The sequence below is a fragment of the Hyperoodon ampullatus genome (genome assembly GCF_949752795.1).
Source record: "Hyperoodon ampullatus genome assembly, chromosome: 15".
Taxonomy (NCBI): domain Eukaryota; kingdom Metazoa; phylum Chordata; class Mammalia; order Artiodactyla; family Ziphiidae; genus Hyperoodon; species Hyperoodon ampullatus.
In genome coordinates this window covers 28,181,434-28,198,114 of record NC_136928.1, presented here as the reverse complement: position 1 = coordinate 28,198,114, position 16,681 = coordinate 28,181,434, and the positions used below count along the sequence as shown (strand labels likewise).

General features: G+C 34.8%; 1 protein-coding gene across 1 annotated transcript in view; it reads left to right on the top strand.

Moving 5' to 3' along the window:
- The window catches only part of ZNF638 (zinc finger protein 638), a 69,466-nt gene that overhangs the window by 2,293 nt on the left and 50,492 nt on the right, over window positions 1-16,681 (top strand). Inside the window, exons 2-7 of the mRNA XM_079720609.1 lie at window positions 3,420-3,481; window positions 9,582-9,620; window positions 10,362-10,654; window positions 12,151-12,425; window positions 13,815-13,961; window positions 14,952-15,074. Of these exons, the coding sequence (XP_079576735.1) occupies window positions 3,420-3,481; window positions 9,582-9,620; window positions 10,362-10,654; window positions 12,151-12,425; window positions 13,815-13,961; window positions 14,952-15,074 (939 nt within the window). The remainder of the gene's footprint in view (window positions 1-3,419; window positions 3,482-9,581; window positions 9,621-10,361; window positions 10,655-12,150; window positions 12,426-13,814; window positions 13,962-14,951; window positions 15,075-16,681) is intronic.

Genomic DNA, 16,681 nt, shown 5'->3' with positions numbered 1-16,681 from the left:
TTGTTTTTTCTCCTTCCAGTGCTGCCCTTTTATTGTCTTTCTATTACCCACTCACCAGGTTTCAGCCAACAAGAATCTGATACCTAAAACTGATGCTTTTGTCATAAAGATTAACACCAACAAAGGAAATCAGCATTCTACCTCATTTTAGCCATATTTGCTGAGTTCTAATAAAATAATAATTGCCTTGCCCTATCACAGGGGATAGCAATAGCAAAGTCTTGAAAAATCTCCGAATAATTCATAGCACTTAGTTAAAATCTGTAAGTAGTCCTGGCCTAAGTACTGAATTGAGTGTTAGGTCCCCTGTATTCCATTTATTTTGAACTTTCAGTTAGTCATGATAAATCCAAGAAGAATATCTTAAATGTTTTAATTTTTTATCTGGTGAATAGAAAAGGTATACATTTATTCAGTAACTATTTACTGATTACTAGTTTTGTACATGACTATATTAGGTGCTGGGATGGAAATAAAGAACTATATAAAGTTTACATGTTGTTCCTAAGCAGTTTTTACAGTCTTACTGAGGAGAAAAATTATACACCTAAAGAATTTTTTAAAAATTGGAGGGTAACAAATGGTTCATAATTAACTTGTTTAGATATGCTGTAGGGGGAGAGATGTTTAATATTTCTATCTTGATTGCAGACTTATATCAGTTGAGGCTAGCATTATCAATTTACTGACACTTGTGTATTTAGCAGTATGTAATTAGAAAGTATAATGTACTTCCTGACATCAGAAGACTTCTGTATTCTAGTTAAAGAAGACTAATTGAGTGACTACTGCACTAAGTCTGTCTGGATTAGAGTGGTCTGGGAGGGAAAACTTCATGGAGTAGGTTGAAGATGGGTCTTGAATGATGAGTAGGCTTAGATATACCCAGGGAAGGAGGGATGACATTTCAGATAGGAGCAGCAACAGTAAGTTTGAGGGGCCTTGAAAAGCTAGCCTAAGGAGTTTAGACTTGAGGTGAGAGGCATTAGGAAGCTAATTAAGGTTCTTGATACGTGAAGTAACACATTAAAAATTTATTTCAGGGAGATAAATCTGACATGTGTACAAGATGAATAGAAATGAGAAGAGATAAGGTAGGGCAGAGAGTTCCCTGGTTATTCAAGTATAAGTTGGTGAAAGTATGGATTACTATGATAAAAGTAAAAATTAGAGAGGAAAAGAAATCATTTAATGATTATTAGAATTCACAGAGATTGATTGCCATTTTAAATGAACAGATACCTTTTAATAGTCAGAACAACACAATGGACCTAACTAATGAATTCTTCACTACTGGATGACAAATGATAGGGATTTGTGAACACGGACTTAGGTAGTACAAACTACCTCTCTTGTTTCTGTGATATATCTTGCTGCCTTGTATTTGACATTATAAATATGTAACCAATAAATATAAATTACCAACTGCAAATTTTTTCTTGCTAAGTAATATCTGACAGTATGTTCCCCATCTCTGAGTCTTTAAAACTATAGCCTGAAAAAGACAACAAGAAACTGTGAAATTATTTTTTTTCTAAATTGGGTTTCAGACAGAGGAGGAGCCGACCTTAGTTTAGAAGTTACGTCTTTTTGACTGTCACAGTTGGTTTAGAAGCCATGTCTTTTTGACTGAAATAATTCAGTTTGAGAAAATACTGACAAAAGATTTTTGAAATAGTTGGTGGGTAGAGAGTGAGCTCTGATATGGGTAGGCATTTTCACAGTTTGATTCTGGGCCCACTCCAGTCCTTGTAGCATCTCCTGCTTAGTAGATAATTATCACTTTTTCTCTGGAGAGGAGTACTGCTCTTGGACCCTTGTCTTACTGGAGAGTCTAGAAATTGGGGGTGGTGTACATATATTTATTGAGCTTAAAAGCGAGTGATGTCAGTGAGTAAAGCGGGCCTGTTAAAAGGGTGTGTGTGTGTGTGTGTATGTGTGTGTGTGTGTAGAACTGGAGAGAGTATGCCTTAAGTAAGTTAGCTGTCAGCATCACCTGATGGTTGCTATATCAAATACATGTCTAGTATTAATTACATCTTCATATTTTTTCAAGAAAAGCTGGAAATCTCTGGATTTTTAAATACCGGCAACTTATTCAAATAAAACACTTTATGGTCCAAATAAATCATGCCCAACTTGATACCTGCCAGTGTGTCTGATGTAAACAATATCCAGTTAATGTCAAAGACATGGGTTTAACAGTACTAAAGACTCTTAACTGCCAATCTCTTCTAGCTTTCTAAATATTTGTATCACTGAGCAGGATATACAGCCATTTCTTTTTTGCAATCTACAATGAGTTTCATGGCTTAATGAAATAATTTAGGGTTTGTCATAACCTGCTGCTGAGCATTGCAAATAGCATGCACTTATTTTCAAATAGTTCTCGACAAGGCAGATTCCAAAATTAGTGTCAACTGTTGTTTTTAACTCTGGATATTTCTAGTTCGTCTTTGGCAATGACAAACTAAAATGTTTTTGAAATGGAAATGAATAACATTTTCCTCAAGGAAAGCATTAAAATATGGAACTGTTCAGTAAGTTTTCTGCCTTTCCAAATGTTGGAGAAACAATAAAACATTGGGTAATATACACATTGCTTTTAACTAACTGTTTCATTTGGGAGACTGTATCTTTGAAAACTGTATTGCCTTTAAAAAAAAAAATCAGATGTATCTTCCAGGAGCTTTTTATGGATACGGAATGTAACTTTAGGGCAGCTTTGTGACACATGAAGTTATGTATAAGAAAGCATTTTGTTCATTGTAAAGCTCTATATGTAAGGGATATTATGTCTTTGAAATGATGTTACTTTCCATTATATCCTGAAAATAAATTAGATTTGATCAGCAGCATTTTTTCATATTTTTACTAGTCTTATCCTTTGCCAATACATAGTGAGTACCTTGTTTGGAATAGTATTGGCCTAAGAGGTAGGATTTTTTGTTGTTAATGTTGTTAGCTTCAATTTTAGAGTTGTAAGGCATTGAGACTGTATTTTAGAGACTGTGTTTTAGACTATATTTTATAGAATGATACCATTCTATTTATAGAGTTTTTGGTGTTCTCTGTAGTAGTGTTTTATATTTGAGATGAGCTATTTCTGATCCATGCTTTTATTTTCTCCAAGTTTACATGTATATTTGTCTTCAAAACGAGTATCCGTGGGTATGATTTTAAAAATGTTTTCTATACTAAAATGTTTTAAAATGGTATCAGTGAGTTGGTATTAAGTGCTTTTGTTTGGAGGCCTTTTATTTTTGTTTGTGAAAATTTTATTGTAGCCAAATGGTATTTATAACTAGATTTGGTTAATTTTTGATAAAACAAAGTATACTGTGTCACGTTAAAAAGCCTAATTTCATTAGTCAAATAAGGGATGTTCTAATTTGTGCACTTTTCTCCTTTTACAATAGGATTGGATTCAGCATCAAAATACATCTACTCATATAGAGAGCTGCCGACAGTTACGTCAACAGTAAGAACAATTTTTTCCTTTTTTATAAGTAGCAAATTTACAAAATAAATAATGTTTCAGGTATGACTGCTTAATACCTTTAGTGTGGTACTTTGGAGAAAAATTTTTTTTAGAAAGCTATTGTCTATTTGAAATACTAATATAAAAATATATTTAATCTTTTTCCCAAAGGAGAGAATTAAATATGATCCTTTCTTCTGACTCCTTCCTAATTTAATCCCAGTAGGTAACTTTAGTGTCATTGGTTCATTCCTGCTGGCTTGCCTTCCCTTGGGATGGTTTATCTTTTTCAGAGCACATAGTCTACCCTTCTCCTATACTTCTTCCCCCTCATCCCCACCCCTTTCCCAAAGGATAAAAAACTAAAAACCGCCCAAACCAAACACTAGTCTTTAATTTCAGGTCTAAACCTCTCCTGGTTTAGAACCTATATTCAGAAAAAACCTTAAGTAGGAGATGAACAGGCTAGATATGGTGCTTCCTCAACATTGGTTCTTCAATTCGTTGACCTTTTCCTTTTTTAAGACAGGGCACCTATGAAGGTGAAAAGTGTGATATTAACAGTATTCTCTAATATCACTTGGAGTTACATAAAATTAAATTGTGCTCCTTTTAACATCATTAAATATGCTGATATAGTTGTGTGTCAAATTCCTGGTCACTACACTGATGATAATAACATGTTCTTGAGCAAATGGATTTGTGGCAGCTGTTTTGGTGTTTTGTTGTTCTTTATGAAAATATCAACAAAATTTTTTGAGATTATTCAGGACTCTTCTAGTCATATGTGATAAACCTAACTCAGAGTAGTTTTTTTAAAGTAAGGAAATTTATTAGCTCATTTAACTGGGAAGCTTAAGGAGTGTTTCTAGTTTCAGGAACAGCTGAATTAGATGCTCAAACAAAAATCAGAGTGTCAGAAATATTTTCGTTTCTTGGCTGTTCTCTTCTGCTTTAGCCTCAGGAGAAAGGCACACTTTTCTCCACAAAGCAAAGTGACCCCCTTAGTTCCAGACTTAAGCGATATGTATAGCTAGCAATTCCAGGAGTAAAAAAATAAATAAAAATACTTCTTTCCTCATAAATTCTGCAGAAGTCCTTGGTTTGACTCTTTGGGTTCACTGTGGGTTGGTTGTCTATCTCTAAACCAGTTATAATGGTTGCAGGAATAGGGTACTGTACCTCGGTTGATGTCATGTGTTGAGTGTGATATAAGCCCTACCTTAATTGTATAGACTAATAATAGAGTTGCTTACCTGTATAGATGTGTGCACACAAACATTGGTTATCATGCGGAGATAATTTGTTACTTGAATTGGATAGGCCTTACTGCCACTTAAGTGGAAAATCTCTCCTAAGCCACAAATTTTCCCACAGATACCCAATGGGATGTCTCATTTTTATGAAGGTAAGGTATTTAGGTGGGAGTTAGTTAGTTGCTGTAGGTAGGCATTAATGCTAGTAAGAGGATTCTAGCTACATGCACTGCCATTAATTTACTACATCAAATGGCATTTATACCTATTTAAAGACTTCTGTGTAGATAAGCCTTTTTTTTTTTTTTAAATGCACACAGGACCCTGATTTTTTTTTTAATATATATTTTTATTTTTGGCTGCGTTGGGTCTTTGTTGTGTGTGGGCGCTCTCTAGTTGTGGCGAGCGGGGGGCTGCTCTTCATGGCGGTGCGTGGGCTTCTCATTGTGCTGGCTTCTTTTGCTGCGGAGCACGGGCTCTATGCATGTGGGCTTCAGTAGTTGTGGCTCATGGGCTCTAGAGTGTAGGCTCAGTAGTTGTGGCCCATGGGCTCTAGAGCACAGGCTCAGTAGTTGTGGCACATGAGCTTAGTTGCTCCGCGGCATGTGGGATCTTCCCAGACCATGACTCGAACCCATGTCTCCTGCATTAGCAGGCGGATTCTTAACCACTGTGCCACCAGGGAAGTCTCCAGGATGCTTTTAAAGCATGTGCTTTCCATGCCTGCTACTTCATTGCTTGTTTTACATTTTTATCTTTTTCAGGTTACGTGCTCTTGAATAGTTTCTTTATGGCTTTCTGTCTATTGCAAAAAAAAATTTAACAAATATGTTAGATTTGATTAGGTGCTTTGGATCTTTCCATGGCAAAATATATGCTACTTCATTCTTTTTTTTTTTTTAAGCTGCGTTGTGTTTCTAAACCTTAATCTGTTCAGTCATTCCTCTGCTGATACATATTTAGGTTCTTATTCCTTTTCTTAAGGCTGATTATCTCTTCTCTCTCTTTGTCTTGGATCTTTCTGGATTATGACATAAGAGTAATTGGTTAACTTGAGAAAAGATACAGTGCATTAAAGTTTTAGTATTAAAAATAATAAATAATAAGAGCTGTATGCTTGTGTGCTGGGCATTCTTCTAAGTACTTTACACAGTGTCTTTAATCTTCAGAGCAACCTGATGAGATATATGTATAATGATTATTTGTGATTTTACCAGTGGGGAAACTGAGAGGCAACTTCCCTACTATAAAACAGCAAATAATTGGCACAACTAATCTGTCTAACTCATGGATCTTCGCTCCTTTTTTTCTCTCAACATTTTATTTTGAAAAGTTTCTAAGCCGCAAAAAAGTTGAAGGGATAATAAACGTTCATATAGTCTGTCTTTATTAACCAATTATTAACATTCGACATATCTATTATATCTTTATATGCACATTTTTAATATTATAGTTTTTGAAAATAAATTACAGACATTATGACACTTTACTCCTTAATTCAACCTCTGTCTCTTAAGGATAAGGAAATTTTTCTACAATGGTTATCTGTTATTACCACAGTATAACACAGTGATTAACAATGATTTCATAATGCCTTCCAATACATAGACGAAGTTCAAATTTTCCCATTTGTTTCCAAAATGCCTTTATAACTATCTTTGCCTACCCCGCCCCTAACACTTTTTTTTAGCATTAATTTTTTTTATTGGAGTATAGTTGCTTTACAATATTGTGTTAGTTTCTACTGTATAGCAAAGTGAATCAGCTGTATGTATAGACATATCCCGTCTTTTTTTGGATTTCCTTCTCATTTAGGTCACAACAGAGCATTGAGTAGAGTTCCCTGTGCTATACAGTAGTTTCTCACTAGTTATCTGTTTTATACATGGTATCAATAGTGTATGTATGTCAATCCCAATATCCTTTTGAGGAGGATATTTTCACAATGGTTGACTGCTGAAATGTCCACAAAAGTTGTCTTTTAGAATATTCCACATTCTGCACCTTTCTGGGTTTTTTTCCTCTTCATTAAATTCAGGTTGAACATTTTTGTCAGAAAAACTTTATAGGTGATGTGTATACTTATTGCATCACATTGGGATACAGATAATGTCGTTTACTTAGGTCCTTGTTCTTAGCCATTATGTTTATATCGCTTATGTATCATGCTTCTGAAACACATTTTAAAAAACTAGTTAGTACCAAACGTAAAATAGCTAGCTAGTGGGAAGCAGCCGCATAGCACAGGGAGATCAGCTCAGTGCTTTGTGACCACCTAGCGGGGTGGGATAGGGAGGGTGGGAGGGAGGGAGACGCAAGAGGGAAGAGATACGAGGATATATGTATATGTATAACTGATGGACTTAGTTATAAAGCAGAAACTAACACTGCTGTAAAGCAATTACACTCCAATAAAGATGTTTAAAAAACCCACAAAAACTAGTTAGGCAATGTACAGGCAGTCCAAACTCTATTTGCAGAATAGTATGTATGCTTATCTTTCTGCTCTGGGCAGCAGAGACAAGAATATGTATTCTAGCAGTTAACCTAGATCTGAAACAGCATTTCACGTCTGAAACATCGTTACCCACTCTTGAACTGGAAAGCTCTGGAAGTTTAACGACTTCTGTGTGTCGACAACCAGCTATATTTCCAGCATTGTACATAAGAGAAAGCTAAGGCTTACTCATAGTAAGTAACTGGCTTTCAGATACATGGCCATTAAGTGGCATACCTACACTTAAACCCAGCTGTGTTTGATTCGAAAGGTCTTGCTTTAGTTTTTTTTTTTTTTTTTTTCTTTTGGCCGTACCACATGGCTTGTGGGATCTCAGTTCCCCGACCAGGGATTGAACCCAGGCCCCAGCAGTGAAAGTGCCAAATCTTAACCAGGAGACCACCAGGGAATTCCCAAAGATCTTGCTTTTCAACACAGTAACATGAGACCGGAAATGTATCTTCTTACATGGTACAGAGTAACAAAAGTTTTTTAAAATGTAGTAGTAGATGAAACAAAATTGTTCATGTTTTAACAATTGTTGATGCTGGGTGATAGATACATTGGATTGAAGTTAAGTTTTTTTGACTTCATAGTTTGTCACATTATAGTTGTAAGATGCATCGTGTCTGCTCTTAAAGCAGGAAGAAGTGGGCAGAAGCTTTCTCAGAAGTCTGCCAGTGGTTTTGCACCTATGTCTGTCTCATTGGTTTGAACCTATCACTGGCTATCTTCTAAGGAGGCTGGGAAAGCAAATATTTAGCTTTTTTAAGCCTTTGTTGTGGAGGCAGGCATGGGAAAAGAGAGTTGAGAATTGCTTTTGAGTTAACCTGCTAACGATGTCTGAGACAAATATCAACAAATAAAAACCACTTTACTTTTAGAAAGGTTTTGACCTCACTTTATTTTCTTGCCAGGTGACTTGTTGAGTCTGCTGCCTTCATTTCCTTACCTGACTCTCCTCTTGGTTACTGAAATTGTATTTTTGAACATCAGTGATTCAATAATTTAATTTAATCACCATTTCCAGTTAACTTTTAAAGAGTCCAGAAAATCTAGAAAAGATGAGGATAAAGATGTCTTTTTTTTTTTTTTGGCTTCTATGATGTTACTCTTCCTCCTACTTTTTCTTTCTGTAATTAACCCTTAATCTCTTTCACTGGTGTATCTTTGTCTGCTTTACTCTTAAGTGTTAGTGTGCATAAGATTCTATCCTCAGTCCTCTTTTTTCCCCACAAACTCTATTCTCTGTTTATCTCACTCATTCTTAGTAGTATAGCTGATGCCTGATTTCTAAATATCCCAGCCCTCGTCTTTTTTTTTAACCCAGATATTTATTTCCAGTTGTTCTGAAAACATTCTATGTTCCCTTCATTTCAGAAATGTTTATTGTTCCCCATTGCCTTTTACTTATGTGCAGCCTCCTTAACCTGATTTCAAGGACGTTCATAGTTTGCCTCTGAGCTGCCTTTCCAGGTTTTCCCCTTCATAATTGCTTTTCATCACTTCCATCCTGCAGCCGTACCGGTTCCTGGAACAGAACACATGTTTTGCCTCCAATGCTTCTTTTATGTATCACCACTGTATGAAACCTAACCTGATCCATGCCTATTAACAGACCTTTCGCCACATGGCTTGTGGGATCTTAGTTCCCCTGAAAAGCAACCTTTTTTTTTGAATTCTTCCCTGAATCCTCCCACTAGATCCTCTCTTGAGGAGCACTTGGTACAGTGTAAGGGGCACTATTCATGTCTTATTCTGTAGAGTGGTGTCCCCTGGAGTTCTGCAAAGTGGGTGAACTGTCTTTAACCCCTACCTAAGCTTGTGTTTATACCTCTTCTATACCTCTCAACACTTCTATGTGTACTGCTTGTTTTACCTAAATAAACGTCGAGGCCTTTGAAGTATAGGGAATGTGTTTCTTTTCCCTGAATTGCCTAATACCTTATTTATTGAATTAGACACTCAAAATATTTTACTTTGAAGAAAATATTCATATTTTAATATACTAATAAATCACTGTGTTAACTTTGGTTTTTTATCTTTTTTAAATCTTTTTAAAAATATTTTTTAAATTTTTAAAATTTTTAAAAAAATTTTTTGTTTTTAAAATTTTTTAAATTTTTATTTATTTATTTGTTGCACCACATGGCTTGTGGGATCTTAGTTCCCTAGCGAGGGACTGAACCCGTGCCCTTAGCAGTGAAGCACGGAGTCCTAACCACTGGTCCGCCAGGGAATTCCCTTAACTTTGGTTTTGAACAGTCCTCTTGATATATTGCAGGGAAAGATTGAGCCTTATAATCTTATTTTAACTGTTCATTAATATTGTTTATTCTCAAAATAGGTATCCCGATTGGAATCCTGAGATCCTCCCATCAAGAAGGTAGTTATTTTTTTTAATAGTGGTATTATTGAAATTTGATTTTCTTTTAAAAGTAAACAAGTACTTTTTTTTTTTAAGGTACTGTTTTGAATAGAGTCCTGTTTTGACCATTTTTACTTTTAAACAATAGGCAAATGCAACCATCTCAATGAATCTTTCTTTAATTACCCCAGTTTCAGTGTGATAGCTCCCATCTGTGAACTTTTTTTTTTTTAAGTCTGTTCTGAAAATACTTTGTACTTTTATTATTATTTTACGTTTGTGGGATCTTAGATTTGAAGGCTGGGAATGGGGTTCCCGGTTCAATGTGTAGGTACACAAGTACAACAGTCAAAGAAATATTTGTGGATGGCATAATGTTTCAGGAAAAATTGTTGAAAAACATTTGTTTATGTAAGTCATTTCCTAAATTCTTCATGTAATATAATACTTTCAAAACACAATTGGATATAATAGTGGTATAGGAAAAATGCAAGAAATGGATGATGATATTCTTTTGTAAATTAACAAAACAGAGGAATCTAAGCAATGAGAGAGGTGATCATCTGCTCTGATTGTTTCTTACTCATCTACAAGGCTGAATTGCATCATGTCAAACAGGTTTTTGCTTTACGTAAATACATGGTATCAGAATTTGGCATTGTTAATAGTCTGTTTTTAAGAAGATAAATCTGTCATTTAATGTAGATTTAAATTTATGTTAAATTGATGAATCTTGTGTTTTTTTCCTGCACTTTGTAGAAATGAAGGCAATAGAAAAGAAAACGAAACTCCAAGAAGACGATCTCATTCTCCCAGTCCTAGACATTCTAGGAGATCAAGCTCAAGTCACAGATTCCGTCGATCCCGAAGCCCAATACGTTATATGTACAGACCAAGAAGTCGAAGTCCAAGAATTTGCCATCGTTTCGTTCCTAGATACAGATCCAGATCCCGTTCACCGTATCGAATGAGAAATCCATTTAGAGCTAGTCCAAAATGCTATCGATCAGTTAGCCCCGAAAGGACATCAAGGAGATCAGTGAGATCATCAGGTACACTTATGGTTGTAAATAATAAGTACTTATTTTGACAAATTTTTTTAGTTTTTTTGTTTGTTTGAATTTTTTATTTCTATTAAGTTTGAAATGGTGACTTATATACTACCGTCAAGATTTTTTTAAATGTTGACTTTTTTTTTTTTTTTTTTTAGTGTTTTTATTTTTACTTGTTGACAGTTTGCTTTATCTATTTATTTATTTTTGGCTGTGTTGGGTCTTCGTTTCTGTGCGAGGGCTTTCTCTAGTTGCGGAGAGCGGGGGCCACTCTTCATCGCGGTGCGCGGGCCTCTCACTATCGCGGCCTCTCTTGTTGCGGAGCACAGGCTCCAGACGCGCAGGCTCAGTAATTCTGGCTCACGGGCCCAGTTGCTCCGCGGCATGTGGGATCCTCCCAGACCGGGGCACGAACCCTTGTCCCCTGCATCGGCAGGCAGACTCTCAACCGCTGCGCCACCAGGGAAGCCCTAAATGTTGACGTTTTGAGGTATTTGGCTCAGCTCTTTTTAAAACTTTCAAGGTTTTTAAGAAATGGAATGTTCTACTTTATTAAATTTTAGAATTTCTATATGAAATCCAACCGACATCCCAACCTATTTCCTTCTTCTTCCCTTTATTATGTATCAGAAGAAGTGTGGGAGACTGTATCTATCCACCCAACATCAAACTTAAAAACCAAGGATATACAAACATCTTAGTTTGCTTTAGTAATTGATTATAGACTTGTCTTCGGTGAATTAATTTAAAACATTTCAAAAATTATTCATATTTTCAACCTGTGTCTTTATATTGGTTTAGTGACCTTTCTGAAAATAGCTCTTATGTAATTCTTTTCTGAGATCTTTGCAGAGGTCTGTGAGGTCTTTCCTTTTCCAACTACATGTCTTTGTGAAGCTGGATTTTTCTTTAAATATTTCAGCTGAAATAATGTATCCAGCAGATTGGATGCAAAAGCAGATACGAGAATTCAGACTTTTTTTAAGCCCAACATTAAAGTGTTTGGAAAATATACAGTGGTGCTACTCATCTAACTAATTTTTTTTTGAAGTTAAAGTTTTTTATAAAAATATATTATTATATTAACATAGGAGTTTATTATTATTAAATGAATTAATATTTTTAAAATTCTATTTTAGTTTCTTATATGGTAAACACTGATAAATTGAACACAAACAAAAGCTCTTTGGAGTCCTCTATTTTTAATAGTGTAAAGGGATACTGAAACCAGAAGTTTGAGTACCACTGGTATAAGAGAAGCTCACTGAATAAGGGATCTTCATGTTTTTACATCTTCACTTTTGAGTGAAGAATTAAAGAATAATAATTTTGTGTGTGTGTGTGTGTTTGCCACCTGTTTGGCCTAACAGTAGCTCAATGTGATAAATATTTGGACAGTTGAGAGATGATTCTTTTTTTTTTTTTTATAATGTGATGAGATGTTTCCTACCTTAAGTTCTTTTCAGTTGAAGTAGTATTTATGTCCTTTTTACTAGACAGAAAAAAAGCATTAGAAGATGTAGTACAACGGTCTGGGCATGGGTCAGAATTCAGTAAACAGAAACATCTTGAAGCAGTTGATAAAGGACACTCACCAGCACAAAAACTTAAAACTGTCAGTGGAGCAAGGCTGCCAGTTAAATCTACGAGCTCTACAAAGAGTGATTCAAATATAGGACATTGTACTCGTTACAAATCAAAGAATCTTGAAGATGACACCTCACCAGAAAGTAAACAGGTGTCTGATAAAGCTGTTTCTCTACAGCGTAAGGTCAGTGGTTCTTTGTTACTGGAAGTGTGTGCATACATTTGTTAATATGACAAAGAGAAAACAAAGTTTTCAGAATTTTTAATTTTCATATTTCCAAAAGTTTGAAATTGTGACTTGTTGTATTGATATGGAATATTTATTGGTTTCTCTTCTGAATATAATAAAAGTCCAATAATTAAAGTCCTGTAGATTACAAATCCTAGAGGTTTGGCATTTGATACGTCAAAAGTGAGAACATTTTGACGGTTTGGTGTTTTTGGCTAACCACACAAAAACAGATCCTTGTGATAAGTTTTCCTCCCTGATTGGGGAAATGGATGTAATCAGCAGCATTAATGAGGTTTTATAATCTTTGTTAGTAAGTTATTAGTGAGTCTCTGCTGAGAATTGGTCATTTTTAATCTGTTTTGTACTTTTTGCAGTACAGTTCATAAGTTAAATACTTCATTGTCCAGTGTAGAATACTAGTCTCTTTTCTGAGTACTAACTTACTGGTGTATTTTGATGGTATTGCTTTATTGTATATGTTAATGAAATTACTATTATAGCAGATAATATATAAAGCATCCTGAGACTATCAGAGTAACTCCCGATAGGCCAGATTTTCAAATGTTTATTGTATTGTAATAATAACAAGTCTTCAAGTATTTAGGTATACATTGCTTTTAACATTGTCTTAACTTTGAACAACTACAGTTTCCTGCCCCAGAGAGCTTATATTTAGAAGAATAAACTTAAAATAATCAACCTGCAATTACAGGATTTTGAAGAGCATTAATTAGGAAGAAATGTTGAGTACAGGGAATTAATCTCGAAGAGGCTTAATTATTTTGTAACGTTCTTTCATTTTGTTTCTAGACTTCTAGATGGTGGCAGTGGAACTTTTAAAAAGTTTTTTTTTTGAGTCAGTTTTTAACATAGGTGGCAAATTTGATAAAATGTATTCAAATTGTATGTAGTATAAATCTTTAAAAATATTATGCCTATCTAGATAACATTTTTAATTATTAGAACACAGAGTAAATAAAGCTATAATTTCAGCTTCACTAGTGATGTGCCATGCAGATTCATATAGAAAAATACTGTTTAATAGTTCTGGACCATTTCATTTCATAGGTCTTGTTTGTTACAAATTGCTTCTAAACAGAAAAGAGCATCTGTGATTGGTTACCCATAAACTCTGACCACTGTTGGGTTTGAGTGGTAAAATGTAAAACATATTTCTTACTACTTTTCTTTGGCCTTTAAAATTTTTTCAAATATGCTAAAAATATGTTGAAAAGACTGCTTAAAGGACTAAGATTAGTGGTAGAGGAAATTATATTGGGAATTATTATTACTGTACTTTGTCACTTAATTTGGTTTAATTTTCTTTCATCCCAAAAAAAGCTTCGGAAAGATCAGTCTTCACATTATGGTCCCGTTCTTCTTATATCTGAATTACCAGAGGATGGCTGTACTGAAGAAGATATTAGAAAAATATTTCAACCATTTGGAAAAGTTAATGATGTCCTGATTGTTCCATATAGAAAGGAAGTGAGTCATTTAGTCTGTTCTAAAATCCATATAAAGTCATTATTTTATAAAGACTGTTGTTGGATCTTTTAGCTGCTTTTCCTGCATACACAATTGTTAATTGAGTTATGTAAATGTTTGGATTCGAATGAACAATGTTCCTAAATACTGCTTTATATCGTTTCAAACAGCACACTGTTTTTTTAGAAGAGCACACTTTTTCCGTGAAGGGCCAGGTAATATTTTAGGCGTTGCATGTTATAGGATTTCAGCTATTCAACTCTGTTATACAACTCTGTTGTTGTACAGGTCTCCCTTCCAGTGGGTATGGGATTTGATTTTATCATGATTGCACCCATCCTGCCCCCTCGTTGTGGCTTCTTCAATATATAAATGAATGAGCATGGCTGTGTTCAAAAAAACTATTTATAAAAACAAGTGGCAGGCCATAGTTTGCCATTCATTGCTTTAGTACACCAGTAAGGTCATATTAAAAAAAATGATTTTATCTGTACAGTATTTTTTTACATATGAGTCGTATTCCTATAACTCACATAGTAGAGTTCACCAGAACTACAAACCCTAGGTTAAGCAGAACGTAAAAAAATTGTGAGGTAAGACAAAGGAACATAGTTGGTATTGTTTTCTTTGTTGCAAGAACCCTTAAGAAGGTCAGACTTAACAGCAGCTAGACCAGATCCTGCCTTCTCTTCGATTTTTCAGTGAGCCCTCCTTCCCATTTCTTATTGTTCCATGATTCTGCCATGGACCCATGCTTCCTTCTTACCTTGGTAATGGTATAGAAATTCTTTCTATAAGGTTAAGTGTCCATTTCATGTGTGAAAACATCCTAAACATCAAATTACACTTTAGCAAAACAAAAAGTGGTGAAAGCAACCAGGACTTGGGGTAATTTCAGTTTTATATTCCACAAAGAAGTATTATATTAGGTCATACAGAGAAATTTAAGGAAGATTTTTTTGACTAAAAGTGGAATACATTTCATTTTAGGCTTACTTGGAAATGGAATTTAAAGAGGCAATTACTGCAGTCATGAAGTACATTGAAACAACACCACTTCTGATAAATGGGAAAAGTGTGAAAGTATGTGTTCCAGGAAAGAAAAAGTCACAGGTAAACTGAATTTAGTTCTTATGTGCTTCATTATTGATTAATTTTTTGTTTAAGTATGGCACATACAGAAAAAGGCATAGGGCTTCCCTGGTGGCGCAGTGGTTGAGAGTCCGCCTGCCGAAATGTTCACTCCACAGATTAAGTATAAATTCAAATACATTGAACTTAGCCACTTCTTTATGCATACATATATATATCACACTGTAAACAGTATTGAATGATAAGCAATAGACTAGGGGAAAATACTTAACAGAATTAGCAAAAGTCTGTGAAACCTCTACCTAAGTCACAAACTACAACACTGACAACATCCTGGAAGCCCCTTGCGTACTTCTTTTGAATACTTACTTCAGGGCAGAAGGGAGTGTGTAACCCCACCTTGGTTTCTAATACTGTACTTGAGTTTTGCCTGTTTTGAAGTTTCTATAAACAGAATCATAGTGTATATATTCTTCTGGGCCTTTTGCTTCCTTAGAAGTATCAACGTTTATGAGTTTAGTCTTTGTAGATCATTTTCTTTGCTTTAGTTTATATATCCATAGATAATGTCTATAGAAGTACTTAAAAATATCCAGTAAGTTTTGCTTTGTGTATATGTGTTGCTTTTATTTTATTTTCTTATTTACTGAAGAATGCCTGCGTTGGAGCACACATTTTTCAATTACTAATTTGATTTGGAGATCAAACCATGTTAGTACCTTATAGATTTTCCTTATCCTTTTAAGCTTATATGTGGTGTTACTTCCTGTGAATATACCACAGCTATTTCACCAGTTCCTTATGGATTGCTATTTAGGTTATTTCTAGTTTACTATAAATTGCTATAAATAGGACTTCAGTTAACTTCCTTGTTTATGGCTTTCACAGGCCTTTCTTAATGCATTTATGATAGTGTTTTTTAAGGTGATATCTACAGTGGAATTGCTGGGTTATAGGGTATACAGTAATAAATAATATTAGATTGCCTGTTAAATGACTAATAATTTATAGTCTAATAATTTATGTGAGTACTGGTGTTTCTCTATTATCAATGATATCTTAATATTTGCAGTTTTAAAATCCAGTATGTAAAAAATGGTATCTAGTTTTGATGATCATCTTTAGTTTTGATTTGGGTTGTTTTTTCTTTTTTTGTGTGTGTATCTATGGTAGTTTTTTGGTTTGCTGTTCCCATGAGGTTTTGATATAGCAGTCTGTATATGTACAAGGTTGTTTTAAGTTGCTGGTCTCTTTCCCGCTTGAGAAGTTCCTTTAGCATTTGTTGCAAAGCTGGTCTGGTGGTGCCGAATTCTCTTAGCTTTTGTTTGTCTGTTAAGCTTTTGATTTCTCCATCAAATCTGAATGAGAGCCTTGCTGGGTAGAGTGTTCTTGGTTATAGGTTCTTCCTTTTCATCACTTTAAATATATCATGCCACTCCCTTCTGGCCTGCAGAGTTTATGCAGAGAAATCATCTGATAATCTTATGGGTGTTCCCTTGTTGTTTTAATATTTTTCCTTTGTCTTTAATTTTTGTCCATTTGATTACTATTTGTCTCAGCTTTCCTCCTTGGGTTTATCCTGCCTGGGACTATCTGCGCTTCCTGGACTTGGGTGACTGTTTCCTTTC